This window comes from Oncorhynchus kisutch, linkage group LG1, assembly GCF_002021735.2.
Source record: "Oncorhynchus kisutch isolate 150728-3 linkage group LG1, Okis_V2, whole genome shotgun sequence".
NCBI classification, from domain to species: Eukaryota; Metazoa; Chordata; class Actinopteri; order Salmoniformes; family Salmonidae; genus Oncorhynchus; species Oncorhynchus kisutch.
Window position 1 is genome coordinate 8,668,900 of NC_034174.2, and position 27,729 is coordinate 8,696,628.

The following is a 27,729-nucleotide window of genomic DNA, read 5'->3' on the forward strand; positions in this document are numbered from 1 at the left end:
GTCACAGTAACCTCAGAATGCCACAGTAACCTCAGAATGTCGCATTAACCTCAGAATGTCACAGTAACCTCAATACACACAGTAAGCTCAATACACACAGTAAGCTCAGTACACACAGTAAGGTCAGTACACACAGTAACCTCAGTACACACAGTAACCTCAGTATGTCACCGTAGCCTCAGTACACACAGTAACCTCAGTACACACAGTAACCTCAATACACACAGTAACCTCAGTACACACAGTAACCTCAGTACACACAGTAACCTCAGTACACACAGTAACCTCAGTACACACAGTAACCTCAGCATGTCACAGTAACCTCAGTACACACAGTAACCTCAGTACACACAGTATGTCCCATTAACCTCAGTACACACAGATACCTCAATACATACAGTAACCTCAGTACACACAGTAACCCCAGTAAAAACAGTAACCTCACTATGTCACAGTAACCTCAGTATGTCACAGTAACCTCAGTACCCACAGTAACCTCAGTACCCACAGTAACCCCAGTACACACAGTAACCTTAGCACACACAGTAACCTTAGTACACACAGTAACCTCAGTACACACAGTAACCTCAGTACACACAGTAACCTCAGTACACACAGTAAGCTCAGTACACACAGTAAGCTCAGTAGGTCACAGTAACCTCGGTACACACAGTAACCTCAGAATGTCACAGTAACCTCAGCATGTCACAGTAACCTCATCACACACAGTAACCTCAGTACACACAGTAACCTCAGTACACACAGTAACCTCAGCATGTCACAGTAACCTCAGTACACACAGTAACCTCAGTATGTCACAGTAACCTAGGTACACACAGTAACCTCAGTACACACAGTATGTCCCATTAACCTCAGTACACACAGATACCTCAATACATACAGTAACCTCAGTACACACAGTAACCCCAGTAAAAACAGTAACCTCACTATGTCACAGTAACCTCAGTATGTCACAGTAACCTAGGTACACACAGTAACCTCAGTACACACAGTATGTCCCATTAACCTCAGTACACACAGATACCTCAATACATACAGTAACCTCAGCATGTCACAGTAACCTCAGCATGTCACAGTAACCTCAGCATGTCACAGTAACCTCAGAATGTCACAGTAACCTCAGTATGTCACAATAACCTCAGAATGTCACAGTAACCTCAGCATGTCACAGTAACCTCAGCATGTCAAAGTAACCTCAGAATGTCACAGTAACCTCAGAATGTCACAGTAACCTCAGTACACACAGTAAGCTCAGTACACACAGTAAGCTCAGTACACACAGTAACCTCAGTATGTCACAGTAGCCTCAGTACACACATTAACCTCAGTACACACAGTAACCTCAGTACACACAGTAACCTCAGCATGTCACATTAACCTCAGAATGTCACAGTAACCTCAGTATGTCACAGTAACCTCAGAATGTCACAGTAACCTCAGCATGTCACAGTAACCTCAGCATGTCAAAGTAACCTCAGAATGTCATAGTTACCTCAGAATGTCACAGTAACCTCAGTACACACAGTAAGCTCAGTACACACAGTAAGCTCAGTACACACAGTAACCTCAGTATGTCACAGTAGCCTCAGTACACACAGTAACCTCAATACACACAGTAACCTCAGTAAAAACAGTAACCTCAGTATGTCACAGTAACCTCAGTATGTCACAGTAACCTAGGTACACACAGTAACCTCAGTACACACAGTATGTCCCATTAACCTCAGTACACACAGATACCTCAATACATACAGTAACCTCAGCATGTCACAGTAACCTCAGAATGTCACAGTAACCTCAGTATGTCACAGTAACCTCAGAATGTCACAGTAACCTCAGCATGTCACAGTAACCTCAGCATGTCAAAGTAACCTCAGAATGTCACAGTAACCTCAGAATGTCACAGTAACCTCAGTACACACAGTAACCTCAGTACACACAGTAACCTCAGTACACACATTAACCTCAGTACACACAGTAACCTCAGTACACACAGTAACCCTAGTACACGCAGTAACCTCAGTATGTCATAGTAACCTCAGTATGTCACAGTAACCCCAGTACACACAGTAACCTCAGTACACACAGTAACCTCAGTACACACAGTAACCTCAGTACACACAGTAACCTCAGTACACACAGTAACCTCAGTATGTCACAGTAACCTCGGTATGTCACAGTAACCTCGGTACACACGGTAACCTCAGTAAAAACAGTAAGCTCAGTACACACAGTAACCTCAGTACACACAGTAACCTCAGGACACACAGTAACCTCAGTACACACAGTAAGCTCAGTACACACAGTAAGCTCAGTACACACAGTAAGCTCAGTACACACAGTAAGCTCAGTAGGTCACAATAACCTCAGTACACATAGTAACCTCAGAATGTCACAGTAACCTCAGCATGTCACAGTAACCTCAGCATGTCACAGTAACCTCAGCATGTCACAGTAACCTCAGCATGTCACAGTAACCTCAGAATGTCACAGTAATCTCAGCATGTCACAGTAACCTCAGCATGTCACAGTAACCTCAGAATGCCACAGTAACCTCAGAATGTCGCATTAACCTCAGAATGTCACAGTAACCTCAATACACACAGTAAGCTCAATACACACAGTAAGCTCAGTACACACAGTAAGGTCAGTACACACAGTAACCTCAGTACACACAGTAACCTCAGTATGTCACCGTAGCCTCAGTACACACAGTAACCTCAGTACACACAGTAACCTCAATACACACAGTAACCTCAGTACACACAGTAACCTCAGTACACACAGTAACCTCAGTACACACAGTAACCTCAGTACACACAGTAACCTCAGCATGTCACAGTAACCTCAGTACACACAGTAACCTCAGTACACACAGTATGTCCCATTAACCTCAGTACACACAGATACCTCAATACATACAGTAACCTCAGTACACACAGTAACCCCAGTAAAAACAGTAACCTCACTATGTCACAGTAACCTCAGTATGTCACAGTAACCTCAGTACCCACAGTAACCTCAGTACCCACAGTAACCCCAGTACACACAGTAACCTTAGCACACACAGTAACCTTAGTACACACAGTAACCTCAGTACACACAGTAACCTCAGTACACACAGTAACCTCAGTACACACAGTAAGCTCAGTACACACAGTAAGCTCAGTAGGTCACAGTAACCTCGGTACACACAGTAACCTCAGAATGTCACAGTAACCTCAGCATGTCACAGTAACCTCATCACACACAGTAACCTCAGTACACACAGTAACCTCAGTACACACAGTAACCTCAGCATGTCACAGTAACCTCAGTACACACAGTAAACTCAGTATGTCACAGTAACCTAGGTACACACAGTAACCTCAGTACACACAGTATGTCCCATTAACCTCAGTACACACAGATACCTCAATACATACAGTAACCTCAGTACACACAGTAACCCCAGTAAAAACAGTAACCTCACTATGTCACAGTAACCTCAGTATGTCACAGTAACCTCAGTACCCACAGTAACCTCAGTACCCACAGTAACCCCAGTACACACAGTAACCTTAGCACACACAGTAACCTTAGTACACACAGTCACCTCAGTACACACAGTAACCTCAGTACACACAGTAAGCTCAGTACACACAGTAAGCTCAGTACACACAGTAAGCTCAGTAGGTCACAGTAACCTCAGTACACACAGTAACCTCAGAATGTCCCAGTAACCTCAGCATGTCACAGTAACCTCAGCATGTCACAGTAACCTCAGCATGTCACAGTAACCTCAGAATGTCACAGTAACCTCAGCATGTCACAGTAACCTCAGCATGTCACAGTATCCTCAGAATGCCACAGTAACCTCAGAATGTCACATTAACCTCAGAATGTCACAGTAACATCAATACACACAGTAAGCTCAATACACACAGTAAGCTCAGTACACACAGTAAGGTCAGTACACACAGTAACCTCAGTACACACAGTAACCTCAGTATGTCACCGTAGCCTAGGTACACACAGTAACCTCAATACACACAGTAACCTCAAAACACACAGTAACCGCAGTACACACAGTAACCTCAGTACACACAGTAACCTCAGTACACACAGTAACCTCAGTACACACAGTAACCTCAGTACACACAGTAACCTCAGCATGTCACAGTAACCTCAGTACACACAGTAACCTCAGTATGTCACAGTAACCTCAGTACACACAGTAACCTCAGTAAAAACAGTAACCTCAGTATGTCACAGTAACCTCAGTATGTCACAGTAACCTAGGTACACACAGTAACCTCAGTACACACAGTATGTCCCATTAACCTCAGTACACACAGATACCTCAATACATACAGTAACCTCAGCATGTCACAGTAACCTCAGCATGTCACAGTAACCTCAGCATGTCACAGTAACCTCAGCATGTCACAGTAACCTCAGAATGTCACAGTAACCTCAGTATGTCACAGTAACCTCAGAATGTCACAGTAACCTCAGCATGTCACAGTAACCTCAGCATGTCAAAGTAACCTCAGAATGTCACAGTAACCTCAGAATGTCACAGTAACCTCAGTACACACAGTAAGCTCAGTACACACAGTAAGCTCAGTACACACAGTAACCTCAGTATGTCACAGTAGCCTCAGTACACACAGTAACCTCAATACACACAGTAACCTCAGTAAAAACAGTAACCTCAGTATGTCACAGTAACCTCAGTATGTCACAGTAACCTAGGTACACACAGTAACCTCAGTACACACAGTATGTCCCATTAACCTCAGTACACACAGATACCTCAATACATACAGTAACCTCAGCATGTCACAGTAACCTCAGCATGTCACAGTAACCTCAGCATGTCACAGTAACCTCAGAATGTCACAGTAACCTCAGTATGTCACAATAACCTCAGAATGTCACAGTAACCTCAGCATGTCACAGTAACCTCAGCATGTCAAAGTAACCTCAGAATGTCACAGTAACCTCAGAATGTCACAGTAACCTCAGTACACACAGTAAGCTCAGTACACACAGTAACCTCAGTATGTCACATTAGCCTCAGTACACACATTAACCTCAGTACACACAGTAACCTCAGTACACACAGTAACCTCAGCATGTCACAGTAACCTCAGAATGTCACAGTAACCTCAGTATGTCACAGTAACCTCAGAATGTCACAGTAACCTCAGCATGTCACAGTAACCTCAGCATGTCAAAGTAACCTCAGAATGTCATAGTTACCTCAGAATGTCACAGTAACCTCAGTACACACAGTAAGCTCAGTACACACAGTAAGCTCAGTACACACAGTAACCTCAGTATGTCACAGTAGCCTCAGTACACACAGTAACCTCAATACACACAGTAACCTCAGTATGTCACAGTAACCTCAGTATGTCACAGTAACCTCAGTATGTCACAGTAACCTAGGTACACACAGTAACCTCAGTACACACAGTATGTCCCATTAACCTCAGTACACACAGATACCTCAATACATACAGTAACCTCAGCATGTCACAGTAACCTCAGCATGTCACAGTAACCTCAGAATGTCACAGTAACCTCAGTATGTCACAGTAACCTCAGAATGTCACAGTAACCTCAGCATGTCACAGTAACCTCAGCATGTCAAAGTAACCTCAGAATGTCACAGTAACCTCAGAATGTCACAGTAACCTCAGTACACACAGTAACCTCAGTACACACAGTAACCTCAGTATGTCACAGTAGCCTCAGTACACACATTAACCTCAGTACACACAGTAACCTCAGTACACACAGTAACCTCAGTACACACAGTAACCTCAGTACACACAGTAACCTCAGTACACACAGTAACCTCAATACACACAGTAACCTCAGTACACACAGTAACCTCAGTACACACAGTAACCTCAGCACACACAGTAACCTCAGTACACACAGTAACCTCAGTACACACAGTAACCTCAGTACACACAGTAACCTCAGTACACACAGTAACCTCAGTACACACAGTAACCTCAGTACACACAGTAACCTCAATACACACAGTAACCACAGTGTGTCACAATAACCTCAATACACACAGTAACCTCAATACACACAGTAACCTCAGTACACACAGTAACCTCAGTACACACAGTAACCTCAATACACACAGTAACCTCAGTACACACAGTAACCTCAGTACACACAGTAACCTCAATACACACAGTAACCTCAGTACACACAGTAACCTCAGTACACACAGTAACCTCAATACACACAGTAACCACAGTGTGTCACAATAACCTCAATAGACACAGTAACCTAAGCACATACAATAACCTCAGTACACACAGTAACCGCAGTATGGTCTTCGAAAGCCAAGTCAACAAACAGGTCACTGACCATCTCGAATCCCACCGTACCTTCTCCGCTGTGCAATCTGGTTTCCGAGCCGGTCATGGGTGCACCTCAGCCACAATCAAGGTACTAAACGATATCATAACCGCCATCGATAAAAGACAGTACTGTGCAGCCATCTTCATCGACCTTGCCAAGGCTTTCGACTCTGTCAATCACCATATTCTTATCGGCAGACTCAGTAGCCTCGGTTTTTTCGGATGACTGCCTTGCCTGGTTCACCAATTACTTTGCAGACAGAGTTCAGTGTGTCAAATCGGAGGGCATGCTGTCCGGTCCTCTGGCAGTCTCTATGGGGGTGCCACAGGGTTCAATTCTCGGGCCGACTCTTTTCTCTGTGTATATCAATGATGTTGCTCTTGCTGCGGGCGATTCCCTGATCCACCTCTACGCAGACGACACCATTCTATATACTTTCGGCCCGTCTTTGGACACTGTGCTATCTAACCTCCAAACAAGCTTCAATGCCATACAACACTCCTTCCGTGGCCTCCAACTGCTCTTAAACGCTAGTAAAACCAAATGCATGCTTTTCAACCGGTCGCTGCCTGCACCTGCATGCCCGACTAGCATCACCACCCTGGATGGTTCCGACCTAGAATATGTGGACGTCTTATAAGTACCTAGGTGTCTGGCTAGACTGCAAACTCTCCTTCCAGACTCATATCAAACATCTCCAATCGAAAATCAAATCAAGAGTCGGCTTTCTATTCCGCAACAAAGCCTCCTTCACTCACGCCGCCAAGCTTACCCTAGTAAAACTGACTATCCTACCGATCCTCGACTTCGGCGATGTCATCTACAAAATGGCTTCCAACACTCTACTCAGCAAACTGGATGCAGTCTATCACAGTGCCATCCGTTTTGTCACTAAAGCACCTTATACCACCCACCACTGCGACTTGTATGCTCTAGTCGGCTGGCCCTCGCTACATATTCGTCGCCAGACCCACTGGCTCCAGGTCATCTACAAGTCTATGCTAGGTAAAGCTCCGCCTTATCTCAGCTCACTGGTCACGATGGCAACACCCATCCGTAGCACGCGCTCCAGCAGGTGTATCTCACTGATCATCCCTAAAGCCAACACCTCATTTGGCCGCCTTTCGTTCCAGTACTCTGCTGCCTGTGACTGGAACGAATTGCAAAAATCGCTGAAGTTGGAGACTTTTATCTCCCTCACCAACTTCAAACATCAGCTATCTGAGCAGCTAACCGATCGCTGCAGCTGTACATAGTCTATTGGTAAATAGCCCACCCTTTTTACCTACCTCATCCCCATACTTTTTTTTATTTATTTACTTTTCTGCTCTTCTGCACACCAATATCTCTACCTGTACATGACCATCTGATCATTTATCACTCCAGTGTTAATCTGCAAAATTGTAATTATTTGCCTACCTCCTCATGCCTTTTGCACACATTGTATATAGACCCCCCCTTTGTTTTCTACTGTGTTATTGACTTGTTAATTGTTTACTCCATGTGTAACTCTTTGTTGTATGCTCACACTGCTATGCTTTATCTTGGCCAGGTCGCAGTTGCAAATGAGAACTTGTTCTCAACTAGCCTACCTGGTTAAATAAAGGTGTTCTCAACTAGCCTACCTGGTTAAATAAAGGTGAAATAAAAAATAAATAAAAATGTCACAGTAACCTCGGTATGTCACAGTAACCTCAGTACACACAGTAACCTCAGTACACACAGTAACCTCAGTACACACAGTAACCTCAGTACACACAGTAACCTCAGTACACACAGTAACCTCAGTACACACAGTAACCACAGTGTGTCACAGTAAACTCAAGACACACAGTAACCTCAGTACACACAGTAACCTCAGTACACACAGTAACCTCGGTATGTCACAGTAACCTCAGTACACACAGTAACCTCAGTACACACAGTAACCTCAGTACACACAGTAACCTCAGTACACACAGTAACCACAGTGTGTCACAGTAAACTCAAGACACACAGTAACCTCAGTACATACAATAACCTCAGTAAATACAGTAACCTCAGTACACACAGTAACCTCAGTACACACAGTAACCACAGTGTGTCACAGTAAACTCAATACACACAGTAACCTCAATACACACAGTAACCTCAGTACCCACAGTAACCTCAGCATGTCACAGTAACCTCAGTATGTCACAGTAACCTCAGCACACACAGTAACCTCAGTACACACAGTAACCTCAGCATGTCACAGTAACCTCAGAATGTCACAGTAAGCTCAGTACACACAGTAAGCTCAGTACACACAGTAAGCTCAGTACACACAGTAAGCTCAGGACACACCGTAACCTCAGGACACACCGTAACCTCAGCACACACAGTAACGTCAGAATTTCACAGTAACCTCAGTATGTCACAGTAACCTCAGTATGTCACAGTAACCTTAGTATACACAGTAACCTCAGTACACACAGTAACCTCAGTACACACAGTAACCTCAATATGTCACAGTAACCTCGGTACACACAGTAACCTCAATATGTCACAGTAACCTCAGTACACACAGTAACCCCAGTAAAAACAGTAACCTCAGTATGTCACAGTAACCCCAGTACACACAGTAAGCTCAGTACACACAGTAAGCTCAGTACACACAGTAAGCTCAGTACACACAGTAAGCTCAGTACACACAGTAACCTCAGTACACACAGTAACCTCAGAATGTCACAGTAACCTCAGCATGTCACAGTAACCTCAGCATGTCACAGTAACCTCAGCATGTCACAGTAACCTCAGCATGTCACAGTAACCTCAGCATGTCACAGTAACCTCAGAATGTCACAGTAACCTCAGCATGTCACAGTAACCTCAGTATGTCACAGTAACCTCAGCACACACAGTAACCTCAGTACACACAGTAACCTCAGCATGTCACAGTAACCTCAGAATGTCACAGTAAGCTCAGTACACACAGTAAGCTCAGTACACACAGTAAGCTCAGTACACACAGTAAGCTCAGTACACACAGTAAGCTCAGGACACACCGTAACCTCAGGACACACCGTAACCTCAGGACACACCGCAACCTCAGCACACACAGTAACGTCAGAATTTCACAGTAACCTCAGTATGTCACAGTAACCTCAGTATGTCACAGTAACCTCAGTGTGTCACAGTAACCTCAGTACACGCAGTAACCTCAGTATGTCACAGTAACCTCAGTATGTCACAGTAACCCCAGTACACACAGTAACCTTAGTATACACAGTAACCTCAGTACACACAGTAACCTCAGTACACACAGTAACCTCAGTACACACAGTAACCTCAATATGTCACAGTAACCTCGGTATGTCACAGTAACCTCAGTACACACAGTAAGCTCAGTACACACAGTAAGCTCAGTACACACAGTAAGCTCAGTACACACAGTAAGCTCAGTACACACAGTAAGCTCAGTAGGTCACAGTAACCTCAGTACACACAGTAAGCTCAGAATGTCACAGTAACCTCAGCATGTCACAGTAACCTCAGCATGTCACAGTAACCTCAGCATGTCACAGTAACCTCAGAATGTCACAGTAACCTCAGCATGTCACAGTAACCTCAGCATGTCACAGTAACCTCAGAATGCCACAGTAACCTCAGAATGTCACATTAACCTCATAATGTCACAGTAACCTCAATACACACAGTAAGCTCAATACACACATTAAGCTCAGTACACACAGTAAGGTCAGTACACACAGTAACCTCAGTACACACTGTAACCTCAGTACACACAGTAACCTCAATACACACAGTAACCTCAGTGCACACAGTAACCTCAGTACACACAGTAACCTCAGTACACACAGTAACCTCAGCATGTCACAGTAACCTCAGTATGTCACAATAACCTCAGCACACACAGTAACCTCAGTACACACAGTAACCTCAGCATGTCACAGTAACCTCAGAATGTCACAGTAAGCTCAGTACACACAGTAAGCTCAGTACACACAGTAAGCTCAGTACACACAGTAAGCTCAGTACACACAGTAAGCTCAGGACACACCGTAACCTCAGGACACACCGTAACCTCAGGACACACCGCAACCTCAGCACACACAGTAACGTCAGAATTTCACAGTAACCTCAGTATGTCACAGTAACCTCAGTATGTCACAGTAACCTCAGAATGTCACAGTAACCTCCGTACACACAGTAACCTCCGTACACACAGTAACCTCAGTACACACAGTAACCCCAGTACACACAGTAACCTCAGTGTGTCACAGTAACCTCAGTACACGCAGTAACCTCAGTATGTCACAGTAACCTCAGTATGTCACAGTAACCCCAGTACACACAGTAACCTTAGTATACACAGTAACCTCAGTAAACACAGTAACCTCAGTACACACAGTAACCTCAGTACACACAGTAACCTCAATATGTCACAGTAACCTCGGTATGTCACAGTAACCTCAGTACACACAGTAAGCTCAGTACACACAGTAAGCTCAGTACACACAGTAAGCTCAGTACACACAGTAAGCTCAGTACACACAGTAAGCTCAGTAGGTCACAGTAACCTCAGTACACACAGTAACCTCAGAATGTCACAGTAACCTCAGCATGTCACAGTAACCTCAGCATGTCACAGTAACCTCATCATGTCACAGTAACCTCAGAATGTCACAGTAACCTCAGCATGTCACAGTAACCTCAGCATGTCACAGTAACCTCAGAATGTCACATTAACCTCATAATGTCACAGTAACCTCAATACACACAGTAAGCTCAATACACACATTAAGCTCAGTACACACAGTAAGGTCAGTACACACAGTAACCTCAGTACACACTGTAACCTCAGTACACACAGTAACCTCAATACACACAGTAACCTCAGTGCACACAGTAACCTCAGTACACACAGTAACCTCAGTACACACAGTAACCTCAGCATGTCACAGTAACCTCAGTATGTCACAGTAAACTCATCACACACAGTAACCTCAGTACACACAGTAACCTCAGTACACACAGTAACCTCAGTACACACAGTAACCTCAGTAAAAACAGTAACCTCAGTGTGTCACAGTAACCTCAGTATGTCACAGTAACCTAGGTACACACATTAACCTCAGTACACACAGATACCTCAATACATACAGTAACCTCAGCATGTAACAGTAACCTCAGCATGTCACAGTAACCTCAGCATGTCACAGTAACCTCAGAATGTCACAGTAAGCTCAATACACACAGTAAGCTCAATACACACAGTAAGCTCAGTACACACAGTAAGGTCAGTACACACAGTAACCCCAGTACACACAGTAACCTCAGTACACACAGTAACCTCAGTACACACAGCAACCTCAGTACACACATTAACCTCAGTACACACAGTAACCTAAGTACAGACAGTAACCTCAGTACACACAGTAACCTCAGTACACAGAGTAACCTCAGTACACACAGTAACCTCAGTACACACAGTAACCTCAGTACACACAGTAACCTCAGTACCCACTGTAACCTCAGCATGTCACAGTAACCTCAGTATGTCACAGTAACCTCAGCACACACAGTAACCTCAGTACACACAGTAACCTCAGCATGTCACAGTAATCTCAGCATGTCACAGTAACCTCAGCACACACAGTAACCTCAGCATTTCACAGTGACCTCAGCATGTCACAGTAATCTCAGCATGTCACAGTAACCTCAGCACACACAGTAACCTCAGCACACACAGTAACCTCAGCATGTCACAATACCCTCCCAAATCCTACCTTATCAAAAACAGGAAAGGTTTACACTTCTTAATGAAGTTTGGAAATGCATTACCACTTCTCCCATCCTGTTCCCATTTCCCAGAGTTCCTTTCTCTTACCTGGAGATAGGCATCTGGAGGTGTTTCTTCCTCACTCTCACCAGCTCAGCCATCCACCCCACAGTCACAGTAAGGTAATACCCTTACAGACCCACAGTTTGACACTGTCTGCACAACCCAATGGTACTGTCCTTTACAATCCTAAGCACTGAGCTCAGGCGTAGTGACACAAAGCACACAGAGAGAGAGAGAGAGAGAGAGAGAGTCCACTCTCCTGAAATATCTAGATAGTAAAAAAGTCTCTCAGATAGCCTACTGTTCAACGGAACCACCCAAAGTCTTCTGTCCCGAGAAACACTTCTAGTACACCCCTGCCTGCGTAGCTTGCACCCATCTGGGGGGACCTAACTGAACTGTGATAGGTCTAGGCCAAAGTGTGTAAGTTATGTGAAGGAAGCAGGGTTAGAGAGAGGGAGAGAGAGAGAGAGAGGGATGGGGGGAAGGAGAGAGAGAGAGCGCGAGAGAAAGAGACGGGGGAAGGAGAGAGAGTTGAGAGAGCGGGAGAGAGAGAGAGAGAGCGAGATGGTGGGGAAGGAGAGAGAGAGTAAAATAGAGAACCGAGCCAACTTCACTGATGGGGTGTTGACTGCTATGCTTTCAAGGCAGTGTGTGTACTCTAAATCCCAATGAGAATTTTCCACTGCATTGGCAGAGCAGCAGACCAAAGTCTTTCTCACTACAGGACCTGTAGTGACCAAACCAAAATAAACCAATTTAAACTGTCCTCCAAAGCCACCCACAACAATTCAAACTGCTATTCGATTACCCAGAAAAATAATCAACCATACATGTCAGATGAAAACATACAACGATAACCTGAGGCTTCATGTTACATTACAACACAGTACAGCAGTTTCTTTGAATTCTGCCCATTTCTCATAACAACATCCCAGGTGTGGAGGCTGAAACTCAGTATAGTTTTGTTCCTAGGCCGTCATTGAAAATAAGAATTTGTTCTTAACTGACTTGCCTAGTTAAATAAAGGTAAAATTTAAAAATTAAATGAAATAATGTCCTTTAAAGGGATAATAGTGGAATCTTCAAATCAAAGAGATTCTAGTCATTTACCAAGATCCGAAAATAAATTAAATTCATGGTTTTTAAACATGAGTACTGCTGTGGCATTCATACATCACGTATTTCTTCAATTAATGAAGCCTCATTTTATAGCTGTGGGGGATGTGAGAGCTACCGGGCAACGTCACCGGGGAAATATCCAGTCTTCCCCCTGGTTGCTTGTCTTTCTTGGTGGCTGGGTCACTCCCATGCTCCTTCACATGCCTCTTCAATTCACAGTGCATGACTGCATTTAATGTTGAGGGTTGATTTCCTCAAGTCGATCACTTTAAAAAGCTTCTTTTTTTTTTCTATTGGAGAAATGACATTGTGACATACGTTGTGTCTCAGAAAAAAAAGACACAGTACACACAGTAACAAAGTCGATTTACAGGTTTCAAAAGCAATTTCAATTAGTTGTTTATTATACATTTGATATGTAACCAAAAATGATTTACATGTTGGCATCAGGGTCTCAAAATGTTGGCATCAGTGTGGTCGGGGAAATAATCATCTCAAAAGGGCAAAAGTTTTAAATAAAATCATCTTTATTTTCCCGCTGGATAAAATGACTTTAGTAGAAGGAGTAGCGATAAAAAAAAATGGCAGATTGGGAGGAGTCTCCCAGTGTTGGTTAGCCAAGGCATCTCAGGCTTCTCAGTGTCTCAAGGCTTCTCAGTGTCTCAAGGCTTCTCAGTGGCTCAAGGCTTCTCAGGCTTCTCAGTGTCTCAAGGCTTCTCAGACTTCTCAGGCTTCTCAAAGCTTCTCAGTGTCTCAAGGCTTCTCAGTGTCTCAAGGCTTCTCAGGCTTCTCAGTGTCTCAAGGCTTCTCAGTGTCTCAAGGCTTCTCAGGCTTCTCAGTGTCTCAAGGCTTCTCAGTGGCTCAAGGCTTCTCAGTGGCTCAAGACTTCTCAGGCTTCTCAAAGCTTCTCAGTGTCTCAAGGCTTCTCAGTGTCTCAAGGCTTCTCAGGCTTCTCAGTGTCTCAAGGCTTCTCAGGCTTCTCAGTGTCTCAAGGCTTCTCAGGCTTCTCAGTGTCTCAAGGCTTCTCAGTGTCTCAAGGCTTCTGAGGCTTCTCAGTGTCTCAAAGCTTCTCAGTGTCTCAAGGCTTCTCAGTGTCTCAAGGCTTCTCAGTGTCTCAAGGCTTCTCAGTGTCTCAAGGCTTCTCAGTGTCTCAAGGCTTCTCAGGCTTCTCAGTGTCTCAAGGCTTCTCAGGCTTCTCAGGCTTCTCAAAGCTTCTCAGTGTCTCAAGGCTTCTCAGTGTCTCAAGGCTTCTCAGGCTTCTCAGTGTCTCAAGGCTTCTCAGGCTTCTCAGTGTCTCAAGGCTTCTCAGGCTTCTCAGTGTCTCAAGGCTTCTCAGTGGCTCAAGGCTTCTCAGTGGCTCAAGGCTTCTGAGGCTTCTCAGTCTCTCAAGGCTTCTCAGACTTCTCAGGCTTCTCAAGCTTCTCAGTGTCTCAAGGCTTCTCAGTGTCTCAAGGCTTCTCAGGCTTCTCAGTGTCCCAAGGCTTCTCAGGCTTCTCAGTGTCTCAAAGCTTCTCAGTGTCTCAAGGCTTCTCAGTGGCTCAAGGCTTCTCAGGCTTCTCAGTGTCTCAAGGCTTCTCAGTGTCTCAAGGCTTCTCAGTGGCTCAAGGCTTCTCAGGCTTCTCAGTGTCTCAAGGCTTCTCAGACTTCTCAGGCTTCTCAAAGCTTCTCAGTGTCTCAAGGCTTCTCAGTGTCTCAAGGCTTCTCAGGCTTCTCAGTGTCTCAAGGCTTCTCAGTGTCTCAAGGCTTCTCAGGCTTCTCAGTGTCTCAAGGCTTCTCAGTGGCTCAAGGCTTCTCAGTGGCTCAAGGCTTCTCAGGCTTCTCAGTGTCTCAAGGCTTCTCAGACTTCTCAGGCTTCTCAAAGCTTCTCAGTGTCTCAAGGTTTCTCAGTGTCTCAAGGCTTCTCAGGCTTCTCAGTGTCTCAAGGCTTCTCAGGCTTCTCAGTGTCTCAAGGCTTCTCAGGCTTCTCAGTGTCTCAAGGCTTCTCAGTGTCTCAAGGCTTCTGAGGCTTCTCAGTGTCTCAAAGCTTCTCAGTGTCTCAAGGCTTCTCAGTGTCTCAAGGCTTCTCAGTGTCTCAAGGCTTCTCAGTGTCTCAAGGCTTCTCAGGCTTCTCAGTGTCTCAAGGCTTCTCAGGCTTCTCAGGCTTCTCAAAGCTTCTCAGTGTCTCAAGGCTTCTCAGTGTCTCAAGGCTTCTCAGGCTTCTCAGTGTCTCAAGGCTTCTCAGGCTTCTCAGTGTCTCAAGGCTTCTCAGGCTTCTCAGTGTCTCAAGGCTTCTCAGTGGCTCAAGGCTTCTCAGTGGCTCAAGGCTTCTGAGGCTTCTCAGTGTCTCAAGGCTTCTCAGACTTCTCAGGCTTCTCAAAGCTTCTCAGTGTCTCAAGGCTTCTCAGTGTCTCAAGGCTTCTCAGGCTTCTCAGTGTCCCAAGGCTTCTCAGGCTTCTCAGTGTCTCAAAGCTTCTCAGTGTCTCAAGGCTTCTCAGGCTTCTCAGTGTCTCAAGGCTTCTCAGTGTCTCAAGGCTCCTCAGGCTTCTCAGTGTCTCAAAGCTTCTCAGTGTCTCAAGGCTTCTCAGGCTTCTCAGTGTCTCAAGGCTTCTCAGTGTCTCAAGGCTTCTCAGGCTTCTCAGTGTCTCAAGGCTTCTCAGGCTTCTCAGTGTCTCAAAGCTTCTCAGTGTCTCAAGGCTTCTCAGGCTTCTCAGTGTCTCAATGCTTCTCAGTGTCTCAAGGCTTCTCAGGCTTGTCAGTGTCTCAAGGCTTCTCAGTGTCTCAAAGCTTCTCAGTGTCATCTGCTTTCATTTAGAATGTTAGATCTGATTTCATAACGGCTGCGTTACATCCTCCACACGTAGTCCGAATTAAACATGATTGATCTCGTTTCATAATGATTGGCACGACATCCTCTTCATCTAGTCTGAAAGACTGTTGGATATCCTCGTTTGAGGATGTTTGATTTAAACACGATTGATCTGATTTAGCATTTCCAGTGATGCACTGGGCCGTACGCACTACCCTCTGTAGTGACTTGCGGTCAGAGGCCGAGCAATTGCCATACCAGGCGGTGATGCAACATGCTCTCGATGTTGCAGCTGTAGAACATTTTGAGGATCTCAGGACCCATGCCAAATCGTTTTAGTTTCCTGAGGGAGAATAGGCTTTGTCGTGCCCTCTTCACGACTGTCTTGGTGTGTTTGAACTAGAGGTCGACCGATTAATCGGAATGGCCGATTAATTAGGGCCGATTTCAGGTTTTCATAACAATCGGAAATCGGTATTTTTGGACACCGATTTGGCCAATTATAGTTTTTTTTACACATTTATTTAACTAGGCAAGTCAGTTAAGAACACATTCTTATTTTCAATGACGGCCTAGGAACAGTGGGTTAACTGCCTTGTTCAGGGGCAGAACGACAGATTTTTACCTTGTCAGCTCTGGGATTCAATCTTGCAACCTTACAGTTAACTACTTCAACGCCCTGCCACCTCCTCCCATTGCACTCCACGAGGAGCCTGCCTGTTACGTGAATGCAGTAAGAAGCCAAGGTAAGTTGCTAGCTAGCATTAAACTTAACTTATAAAAAAACAAAATCAATCAATCAATCAATCATAATCACTAGTTAACTACACATGGTTGTTGATATTAGTAGTTTATGTCTAGTGTTGCATATAATCGATGCAGTGCGCATTCGCGGAAAAAGGACTGCAGTTGCTCCAACTGTACCTAACCATAAACATCAATGCCTTTCTTAAAATCAATACACAGGAGGTATACATTTTTAAACCTGCATATTTAGCTAAAAGAAATCCAGGTTAGCAGGCAATATTAACCAGGTGAAATTGTGTCACTTTTCTTGCATTCATTGCATGCAGAGTCAGAGTATATGCGATAATAATAAACGTTTTGTTTTCTAAATTATAGTTTCCGGATTTGACCATATTAATGACCAAAGGCTCGTATTTCTGTGTGTTATTATGTTATAATTAAGTCTATGTTTTGATAGAGCAGTCTGACTGAGCTATGGTAGGCAGCAGCAGGCTCGTAAACATTCATTCAAACAGCACTTTCATGCGTTTTGCCAGCAGCTCTTCACTATGCTTCAAGCATTGCGCTGTTTATGACTTCAAGCCTATCAACACCCGAGATTAGGCTGGTGTAACCGATGTGAAATGGCTAGCTAGTTAGCGGGGTGCGCGCTAATAGCGTTTTAAACATCACTCGCTCTGAGTCTTGGAGTAATTGTTCCACATGCTCTGCATGGGTAACTCTGCTTCGAGGGTGGCTGTTGTCAATGTGTTCCTCGTTCGAGCCCAGGTAGGAGCGAGGAGAGGGATGGAAGCTATACTGTTACACTGGCAATACTAAAGTGCCTATAAGAACATCCAATAGTCAAAGGGTATATGAAATACCAATGCTATAGAGAGAAATATCCTATAAATACTATATTAACTACAACCTAAAACCTCTTACCTGGGAATATTGATGTCTCATGTTAAAAGGATCCACCAGCTTTCATATGTTCTCATGTTCTGAGCAAGGAACTGAAACATTCAATTTTTTACATGGCACATATTGCACTTTTACTTTCTTCTCCAACACCTTGTTTTTGCATTATTTAAACCAAATTGAACATGTTTCATTATTTATTTGATGCTAAATAGATTTTTAGTGATGCATTATATTAATTTAAATTAAGTGTTCATTCAGTATTATTGTAATTGGCATTAAAATAAAATATTTATATATATATTTTTTTTTAATAATCGGCCGTATCGGCGTTGAAATATCATAATCGGTCGACCTCTAGTTTGGACCATTCTAGTTTGTTGGTGATGTGGACGCCAAGGAACTTGAAGCTCTCAACCTACTCCACTACAGCCTCGTCGATGAGAATGGGGGCGTGCCTGGTCCTCCTTTTCCTGTAGTCCACAATCATCTCCTTAGTCTTGGTTACGTTGAGGGATAGGTTGTTATTCTGGCACCACCTGGCCAGGTCTCTGACCTTCTCCCTATAGGCTGTCTCGTCATTGATCAGGCCTACAACTATTGTGTCGTCTGCAAACTTAATGATGGTGTCGGAGTCATGCCTGGCCATGCTGTCGTGGGTGAACAGGGAATACAGGAGGGGACTGAGCACGCACCCCTGGGGAGCTCCAGTGTTGAGGATCAGCGTGGCAGATATGTTGCTACCTACCCTCACCACCTGGGGGCGGCCCGTCAGGATGTCCAGGATCCAGTTGCAGAGGAAGGTTTTTAGTCCCAGGGTCCTTAGCTTAGTGATGAGCTTTGAGGGCACTATGGTGTTGAACGCTGAGCTGTAGTCAATGAACATCATTCTCACATAGGTGTTCCTTTTGTCCAGGTGGGAAAGGGCAGTGTGGAGTCATCTGTGAAATCTGTTTGGGCGGTATGCAAATTGGAGAAGGTCTAGGGTTTCTGGGATAATGGTGTTGATGTGAGCCATTACCAACCTTTCAAAGCACTTTATGGCTACGGACGTGAGTGCTACGCGTCTGTAGTCATTTAAATCAAATCAAATCAAATCAAATGTATTTGTCACATACACATGGTTAGCAGATGTTAATGCGAGTGTAGCGAAATGCTTGTGCTTCTAGTTCCGACAATGCAGTAATAACGAACAAGTAATCTAACTAACAATTCCCCAAAAAACTACTGTCTTATACACAGTGTAAGGGGATAAAGAATATGTACATAAGGATATATGAATGAGTGATGGTACAGAGCAGCATAGGCAAGATACAGTAGATGATATCGAGTACAGTATATACATATGAGATGAGTATGTAAACCAAGTGGCATAGTTAAAGTGGCTAGTGATACATGTATTACATAAGGATGCAGTCGATGATATAGAGTACAGTATCTACGTATGCATATGAGATGAATAATGTAGGGTAAGTAACATTATATAAGGTAGCATTGTTTAAAGTGGCTAGTGATATATTTACATCATTTCCCATCAATTCCCATGATTAAAGTGGCTGGAGTAGAGTCAGTGGCATTGACAGTGTGTTGGCAGTAGCCACTCAATGTTAGTGGTGGCTGTTTAACAGTCTGATGGCCTTGAGATAGAAGCTGTTTTTCAGTCTCTCGGTCCCAGCTTTGATGCACCTGTACTGACTTCGCCTTCTGGATGACAGCGGGGTGAACAGGCAGTGGCTCGGGTGGTTGATGTCCTTGATGATCTTTATGGCCTTCCTGTAGCATCGGGTGGTGTAGGTGTCCTGGAGGGCAGGTAGTTTGCCCCCGGTGATGCGTTGTGCAGACCTCACTACCCTCTGGAGAGCCTTACGGTTGAGGGCGGTGCAGTTGCCATAGCAGGCGGTGATACAGCCCGCCAGGATGCTCTCGATTGTGCATCTGTAGAAGTTTGTGAGTGCTTTTGGTGACAAGCCGAATTTCTTCAGCCTCCTGAGGTTGAAGAGGCGCTGCTGCGCCTTCTTCACGATGCTGTCTGTGTGAGTGGACCAATTCAGTTTGTCTGTGATGTGTATGCCGAGGAACTTAAAACTTGCTACCCTCTCCACTACTGTTCCATCGATGTGGATGGGGGGGTGTTCCCTCTGCTGTTTCCTGAAGTCCACAATCATCTCCTTAGTTTTGTTGACGTTGAGTGTGAGGTTATTTTCCTGACACCACACTCCGAGGGCCCTCACCTCCTCCCTGTAGGCCGTCTCGTCGTTGTTGGTAATCAAGCCTACCACTGTTGTGTCGTCCGCAAACTTGATGATTGAGTTGGAGGCGTGCGTGGCCACGCAGTCGTGGGTGAACAGGGAGTACAGGAGAGGGCTCAGAACGCACCCTTGTGGGGCCCCAGTGTTGAGGATCAGCGGGGAGGAGATGTTGTTGCCTACCCTCACCACCTGGGGGCGGCCCGTCAGGAAGTCCAGTACCCAGTTGCACAGGGCGGGGTCGAGACCCAGGGTCTCGAGCTTGATGACGAGCTTGGAGGGTACTATGGTGTTGAATGCCGAGCTGTAGTCGATGAACAGCATTCTCACATAGGTATTCCTCTTGTCCAGATGGGTTAGGGCAGTGTGCAGTGTGGTTGAGATTGCATCGTCTGTGGACCTATTTGGGCGGTAAGCAAATTGGAGTGGGTCAAGGGTGTCAGGTAGGGTGGAGGTGATATGGTCCTTGACTAGTCTCTCAAAGCACTTCATGATGACGGATGTGAGTGCTACGGGGCGGTAGTCGTTTAGCTCAGTTACCTTAGCTTTCTTGGGAACAGGAACAATGGTGGCCCTCTTGAAGCATGTGGGAACAGCAGACTGGTATAGGGATTGGTTGAATATGTCCGTAAACACACCGGCCAGCTGGTCTGCGCATGCTCTGAGGGCGCGGCTGGGGATGCCGTCTGGGCCTGCAGCCTTGCGAGGGTTAACACGTTTAAATGTCTTACTCACTTCGGCTGCAGTGAAGGAGAGACCGCATGTTTTCGTTGCAGGCCGTGTCAGTGGCACTGTATTGTCCTCAAAGCGGGCAAAAAAGTTGTTTAGTCTGCCTGGGAGCAAGACATCCTGGTCCGTGACTGGGCTGGGTTTCTTCCTGTAGTCCGTGATTGACTGTAGACCCTGCCACATGCCTCTTGTGTCTGAGCCGTTGAATTGAGATTCTACTTTGTCTCTGTACTGGCGCTTAGCTTGTTTGATAGCCTTGCGGAGGGAATAGCTGCGCTGTTTGTATTCAGTCATGTTACCAGACACCTTGCCCTGATTAAAAGCAGTGGTTCGCGCCTTCAGTTCCACACGAATGCTGCCATCAATCCACGGTTTCTGGTTGGGGAATGTTTTAATCGTTGCTATGGGAACGACATCTTCAACGCACGTTCTAATGAACTCGCACACCGAATCAGCGTATTCGTCAATGTTGTTGGCTGACGCAATACGAAACATCTCCCAGTCCACGTGATGGAAGCAGTCTTGGAGTGTGGAGTCAGCTTGGTCGGACCAGCGTTGGACAGACCTCAGCGTGGGAGCTTCTTGTTTTAGTTTCTGTCTGTAGGCAGGGATCAACAAAATGGAGTCGTGGTCAGCTTTTCCGAAAGGGGGGCGGGGCAGGGCCTTATATGCGTCGCGGAAGTTAGAGTAACAATGATCCAGGGTCTTTCCACCCCTGGTTGCGCAATCGATATGCTGATAAAATTTAGGGAGTCTTGTTTTCAGATTAGCCTTGTTAAAATCCCCAGCTACAATGAATGCAGCCTCCGGATAAATCGTTTCCAGTTTGCAGAGAGTTAAATAAAGTTTGTTCAGAGCCATCGATGTGTCTGCTTGGGGGGGGATATATACGGCTGTGATTATAATCGAAGAGAATTCCCTTGGTAGATAATGCGGTCGACATTTGATTGTGAGGAATTCTAAATCAGGTGAACAGAAGGACTTGAGTTCCTGTATGTTGTTGTGACCACACCACGTCTCGTTAACCATAAAGCATACGCCCCGCCCCTCTTCTTACCAGAAAGATGTTTGTTTCTGTCGGCGCGATGCGTGGAGAAACCAGCTGGCTGCATCGACTCCGATAGCATCTCTCCAGTGAGCCATGTTTCCGTGAAGCAAAGAACGTTACAGTCTCTGATGTCCCTCTGGAATGCTACCCTTGCTCGGATTTCATCAACCTTGCTGTCAAGAGACTGGACATTGGCGAGAAGTATGCTAGGGAGTGGTGCACGATGAGCCCGTCTCCGGAGTCTGACCAGAAGACCGCTACGTTTCCCTCTTTTACGAAGTCGTTTTTTTGGGTCGCCAGCTGGGATCCATTCCGTTGTCCTGGGTGAAAGGCAGAACACAGGATCCGCTTCGCGAAAGTCATATTCTTGGTCGTACTGATGGTGAGTTGACGCTGCTCTTATATTCAGTAGTTTTTCTCGACTGTATGTAATGAAACCTAAAATGACCTGGGGTACCAATGTAGGAAATAACACACAAAAACAAATCTGCATAGTTTCCTAGGAACGCGAAGCGAGGCGGCCATCTCTGTCGGCGCCGGAAGTACTTATGTAAGGTGAAATTACAAAATGAGCGTTAATGTGGTAAAACACAATGATTAACAAGCAGAGTACACAAACACACACATATACACACGTATACACACACACCTCCCCCACACACACATACAGACAGCTGCAGCAATAGAAGGAGTCCTTGCCGGCTGCTGTCCAGGGGCAAAGTCGTTGAAGATGTTTTTTTTTCTTTTTGCATTTTCCAATTAAGAACATTCAAAACAAAAGTACAACAATTTGACAAAGTGACTGTAACAGACGAGCTTAAGTTGAGTTTATAGAGGTTCTTCAGGTCACCATCCACCTTTTACAACAAGCTGGGCAGATTGAGTTTATAGAGGTTGTTCAGGTCACCATCCACCTTTTACAACAAGCTGGCCAGATTGAGTTTATAGAGGTTGTTCAGGTCACCATCCACCTTTTACAACAAGCTGGCCAGATTGAGTTTATAGAGGTTGTTCAGGTTACCATCCACCATTATGCCTTAATATGTGAGGCCCATAGGCGACCATCTAAAAGGAAACTGATGCTTGATGGTATGATGGTCAAAGACAGACAACGGTAAGATTTCGCTTTTATCAAAATTGACCTTATATCCAGAGAAAGAACTATAATACTGTAGTAGGATCTGCAAGTGAGAGAGGGAGTGTTCTGGGTTTGTTAGAAATAAGATAAGGTCGTCCGCAAAGAGTGATAATTTATGGGTATGGGGGCCCACCTCAAAGCCATGTATGTCAGGGCACGTTCTAATAGCCTCAGCCAACGGTTCGATGGCGAGGGCAAAGAGGTGGGGGCTAATTGGGCAACCTTGTCTGTTCCCCCTATAAAGAGGGAAAGGGGAGGAAGTGGTAGCAATCCTAGTTTTAGGAGATTTGTTGAGTGATTTTATCAAATTTTCAAACACGTTACCTAAACCAAACTTTTCCAAGACGCGAAAGAGGTATGGCCATTCAACCCTATCAAAGGCCTTTTCAGCGTCGAGGGAGACTGCGACACTAGGTATTTTGTTTTTGTTAGCAAGGTGAATTATATCAAAGAACCTTCTGAGATTATTGGAGGACAATCTATTAATTATGAAGCCAGTCTGATCTGGGTTGACCAACAGGGGAAGACATGACTCCAGTCTCTTAGATAGCATCTTGGTGACCAGTTTACAATCTGTGTTAAGGAGAGAGATTGGTCTATAGGAGGCGCACTTTAGCGGGTTTTTCCCTTTCTTGTGGATTACAGTAATCACATGCCTGAGAGAAAGACTCTGGAAAGCAGTTGTCTTCCCTGGCTTTTTTAAGTACCTCCATAAGGTAGGGGACCAACAGCTCCCTAAATTCTTTACAGAACTCTGGAGGGAATCCATCCTCCCCAGGAGATTTATTAGAAGGTAAGGATTTAATAATGGCCTCCAACAATTCAGGAACTGAGAACTGTTCACTCAGGCACTCTGTTTTCCTCTGACAGGCATGGGAGGTTGAGAGAGGAGAGAAAGGAGTCGATCTCTGATAGATCATCTCTTGATTGGAAGTGTAGAGGTCTTCGTAGTATTTCTTAAAAGTATCATTAATTTCAGTAGGGTCAAAAGATAACTCATTAGTAAGAGTTTCTATAGCATTAATTGTCCTCTTACTTTCCCCTGCTTTCAGTTGCCATGCCAATACTTTGTGAGCTTTCTCTCCAAGCTCGTAGTAACGCTCTTTTGATTTAGTGATGCCCTCTCAGCTTGATATGTGTTCAGAGTATTATAGTTCAGGTTTTTATTTACCAAAAGCCTGTATAGATCTTTAGTCGGGCCTCTATGGTAGGTTTTCTCTAGCTCAGAGATTTCAGATTCAAGGACATTCAGTTCCGTGTTTTCTCCTCAACCCTTTAGTATAGGCAATGATCTGTCCCCTCAGATAGGCTTTCAATGTGTCCCACAGAATGAAACTGTCAGGAGCGGAGGGTTTGTTTGTCAAAGTAAAAATATAGATCTGCTCTTTGATGCATGCACAAAATTCAGGTTGCTTCGGGAGTGTAGAATTTAGTCTCCATCTATATGCTCCATTTACCTTGGTAGGAATGGAGATTGATAATACCAGGGGAGAATGGTCACTAAGCAATCTGGGGAGATACTGGATATCTAACACTATGAAACAGTTGTCTCGATAGTAAAAAGTTATCTATGCGTGTGTGTCTTGTGTGGGTGTGAATAAAAAGAGTAGTCCCTATCCTGTGGGTGCAACTCTCTACAGATGTCTAGCAAATTAAGATCTTTCATGAATGACATGGTGAGCTTGCCGGCTTTGGTAAGAAGGGAGGGTTTATCAGAGGACCTATCAAGAACTGTATCTAAACATAAATGTAAATCTCCTCCAGCCACTAGCCATCCTGGTGGTGCTTGAGTGACCTGAAGGAAGACATTCTGTATAAACATATGGTCATCGAATTAGGAGCATAACTATTAAATAGGGTCCAAGACTCTGAAAACATAAGCCCCTGCACCAAAACAAACCTGCCCGAGGGATCAGAGATGGTGTTATTGACTCTGAAAACATATGCCCCTGCACCAAAACAAACCAGCCAGAGGGATCAGAGATGGTGTTGTTGACTCTGAAAACATAAGCCCCTGCACCAAAACAAACCTGCCAGAGGGATCAGAGATGGTGTTGTTGACTCTGAAAACATAAGCCCCTGCACCAAAACAAACCTGCCAGAGGGATCAGAGATGGTGTTGTTGATGCAGAAGGGGATGTGTCTACTTATCAAAACAAACCAGCCAGAGGGATCAGAGATGGTGTTGTTGACGCAGAAGGGGATGTGTCTACTTATCAAAACAAACCTGCCAGAGGGATCAGAGATGGTGTTGTTGACGCAGAAGGGGATGTGTCTACTTATCAAAACAAACCAGCCAGAGGGATCAGAGATGGTGTTGTTGACACAGAAGGGGATGTGTCTACTTATCAAAACAAACCTGCCAGAGGGATCAGAGATGGTGTTGTTGATGCAGAAGGGGATGTGTCTACTTATCAAAACAAACCTGCCAGAGGGATCAGAGATGGTGTTGTTGACGCAGAAGGGGATGTGTCTACTTATCAAAACAAACCTGCCAGAGGGATCAGAGATGGTGCTGTTGATGCAGAAGGGGATGTGTCTACTTATCAAAACAAACCAGCCAGAGGGATCAGAGATGGTGCTGTTGACTCTGAAAACATAAGCCCCTGCACCAACACAAACCTGCCCGAGGGATCAGAGATGGTGTTGTTGATGCAGAAGGGGATGTGTCTACTTATCAAAACAAACCAGCCAGAGGGATCAGAGATGGTGTTGTTGACGCAGAAGGGGATGTGTCTACTTATCAAAACAAACCTGCCAGAGGGATCAGAGATGGTGTTGTTGTCGCAGAAGGGGATGTTTCTACTTATCAAAACAAACCTGCCAGAGGGATCAGAGATGGTGTTGTTGACGCAGAAGGGGATGTGTCTACTTATCAAAACAAACCTGCCAGAGGGATCAGAGATGGTGTTGTTGACGCAGAAGGGGATGTGTCTACTTATCAAAACGAACCTGCCAGAGGGATCAGAGATGGTGTTGTTGATGCAGAAGGGGATGTTTCTACTTATCAAAATTGCAGTTTCTCTTGCTTTGGAGTTAAAAGTGGACGCAAAAACTTGTCCTACCCATTCCCTCTTCAATTTCTCTTCAATTTCTTGTTCACTGGCTGTAAGATGTGTTTCTTGTAGAAACACGATGTCAGCCTTTAATTTCTTAAGGTATGTGTAACTGGGTTGATTTGCTTTATCTTGGCCAGGTCGCAGTTGTAAATGAGAACTTGTTCTCAACTAGCCTACCTAGTTAAATAAAGGTGAAATAAAAAATTAATAAATGTATAGACTCTTTTCTTCTTAAATCGAGCTGTTGAGACCTTTTATGTTGAATGTGACATATTTTAGTGGATTAAGCATAGGGTTGGGTTTCAAATGATTAACCGAATGGAAATCTCTCATATGTAAATAGTCAGGAAATGTTTCAACTCTAGTTTGAACACAGAAGTGAGGTATGTGTCTCTTTAGGAAGGAAACAACAATAAACATAGAAAAAAGAGAAGAAAAAACAGAAACCCCACCCACCCCGATTGTCAGACTAAAACCACAATCCCAACAATCAAACATGAAGACACTTGTAGAATGGAATTTAGGCAGGTTGCCTTTGTGTTCTTGGGCACAGTGGTCTGCATGAAACATGTTGGTATTACAGACTCAATCAGGGACATCTTGAAAATGTCAGTAAAGACACCTGCCAGTTGCCCAGCACATGCCCGGAGCACACATCCTGGTAATCCGTCTGGCCCTGCAGCCTTGTGTATATTGACCTGTTTAAAGGTCTTACTCACGTCGGCTACGAAGAGCTTGATCACACAGTTGTCCAGAACAGATATGCTCTCATGCCTGCCTCAGTGTTGCTTGCCTCGAAGCGAGAGAAAGAGAAACTGTAATGTTGTTCTTTGTGGATCTATAGCACATTAAAGCTATTTCTCTCTTTCTCTCTCTCTCTATTTAATATGTCAACTACCGCCTACGGTCTTTCTCTGCCCAGGAACTGACCTCAGAGCAGACATAATTCATTGAATATTTACTTTTACTGGAGAGAGACCTGATTTCATATCTCTATAAGTCCCAGAGGCATGGGAACATTTAGTCCCAGTATAAAAATGTTGTGAGGATTTAGCATTTTCAGGAGCAGTTTGAACATCTAAAAGTAACTTACTAAATTATCTCATCTTATATTTGAACATGATTCACCAACCGATTATAAATCAGGAACTTTTATTATCTTAGCTTACATTATCCAGTGTGAAACATACAACCTAGTCTCATGCAACCATCAATGCTAGAAGCAAAGGTTAACTTTCCACTGTAGTTATTTTACAACTACTACTCTGTCTACAACCGTGAAACTGTAACGTACTTCTGTGTGGATCTTCATTGAAAATAAGAATTTGTTCTTCACTGACTTGCCTAGTTAAATAAATTAAAGTGTTCGGTTTCATTGTGTGGCTGCTGCTGCTGGTGCGTGCGCGTGTGCGTGTGTGTGTGTGTACACACATAGGTCCAGTGGCTTGGAGATCTCCAGCTCTCAGCAGATTACCAACTCTGTCACCAACACTACAAGCTGTGGTCCTTTATGTAAGCCCATTGTCTCACCAGTACTTGTCATCAGTGCCACTGTGGAGTACAGTAGGATGCTTCCTGAACAAGACCTACAGCACACAGGGAGCTGGGACGAGGCATTAGGAGGGAGCTGGGACAAGGCCTCAGGAGGGAGCTGGGACGAGGCCTCAGGAGGGAGCTGGGACAAGGCCTCAGGAGGGAGCTGGGACGAGGCCTGAGGAGGGAGCTGGGACGAGGC

The 27,729-nt window shown here is 44.7% G+C and overlaps 1 protein-coding gene across 1 annotated transcript in view; it reads right to left on the reverse strand.

Annotated features, from left to right (window-relative positions):
- LOC109882879 (calcium/calmodulin-dependent 3',5'-cyclic nucleotide phosphodiesterase 1B) overlaps positions 1-12,667 on the reverse strand; it is a 78,918-nt gene extending 66,251 nt beyond the window's left edge. The window contains exon 1 of the mRNA XM_031821394.1: positions 12,266-12,667. Within this exon, the coding sequence (XP_031677254.1) occupies positions 12,266-12,318 (53 nt within the window). The 5' untranslated portion in view covers positions 12,319-12,667. The remainder of the gene's footprint in view (positions 1-12,265) is intronic.
- Between the last annotated feature and the right edge of the window lie 15,062 nt (positions 12,668-27,729).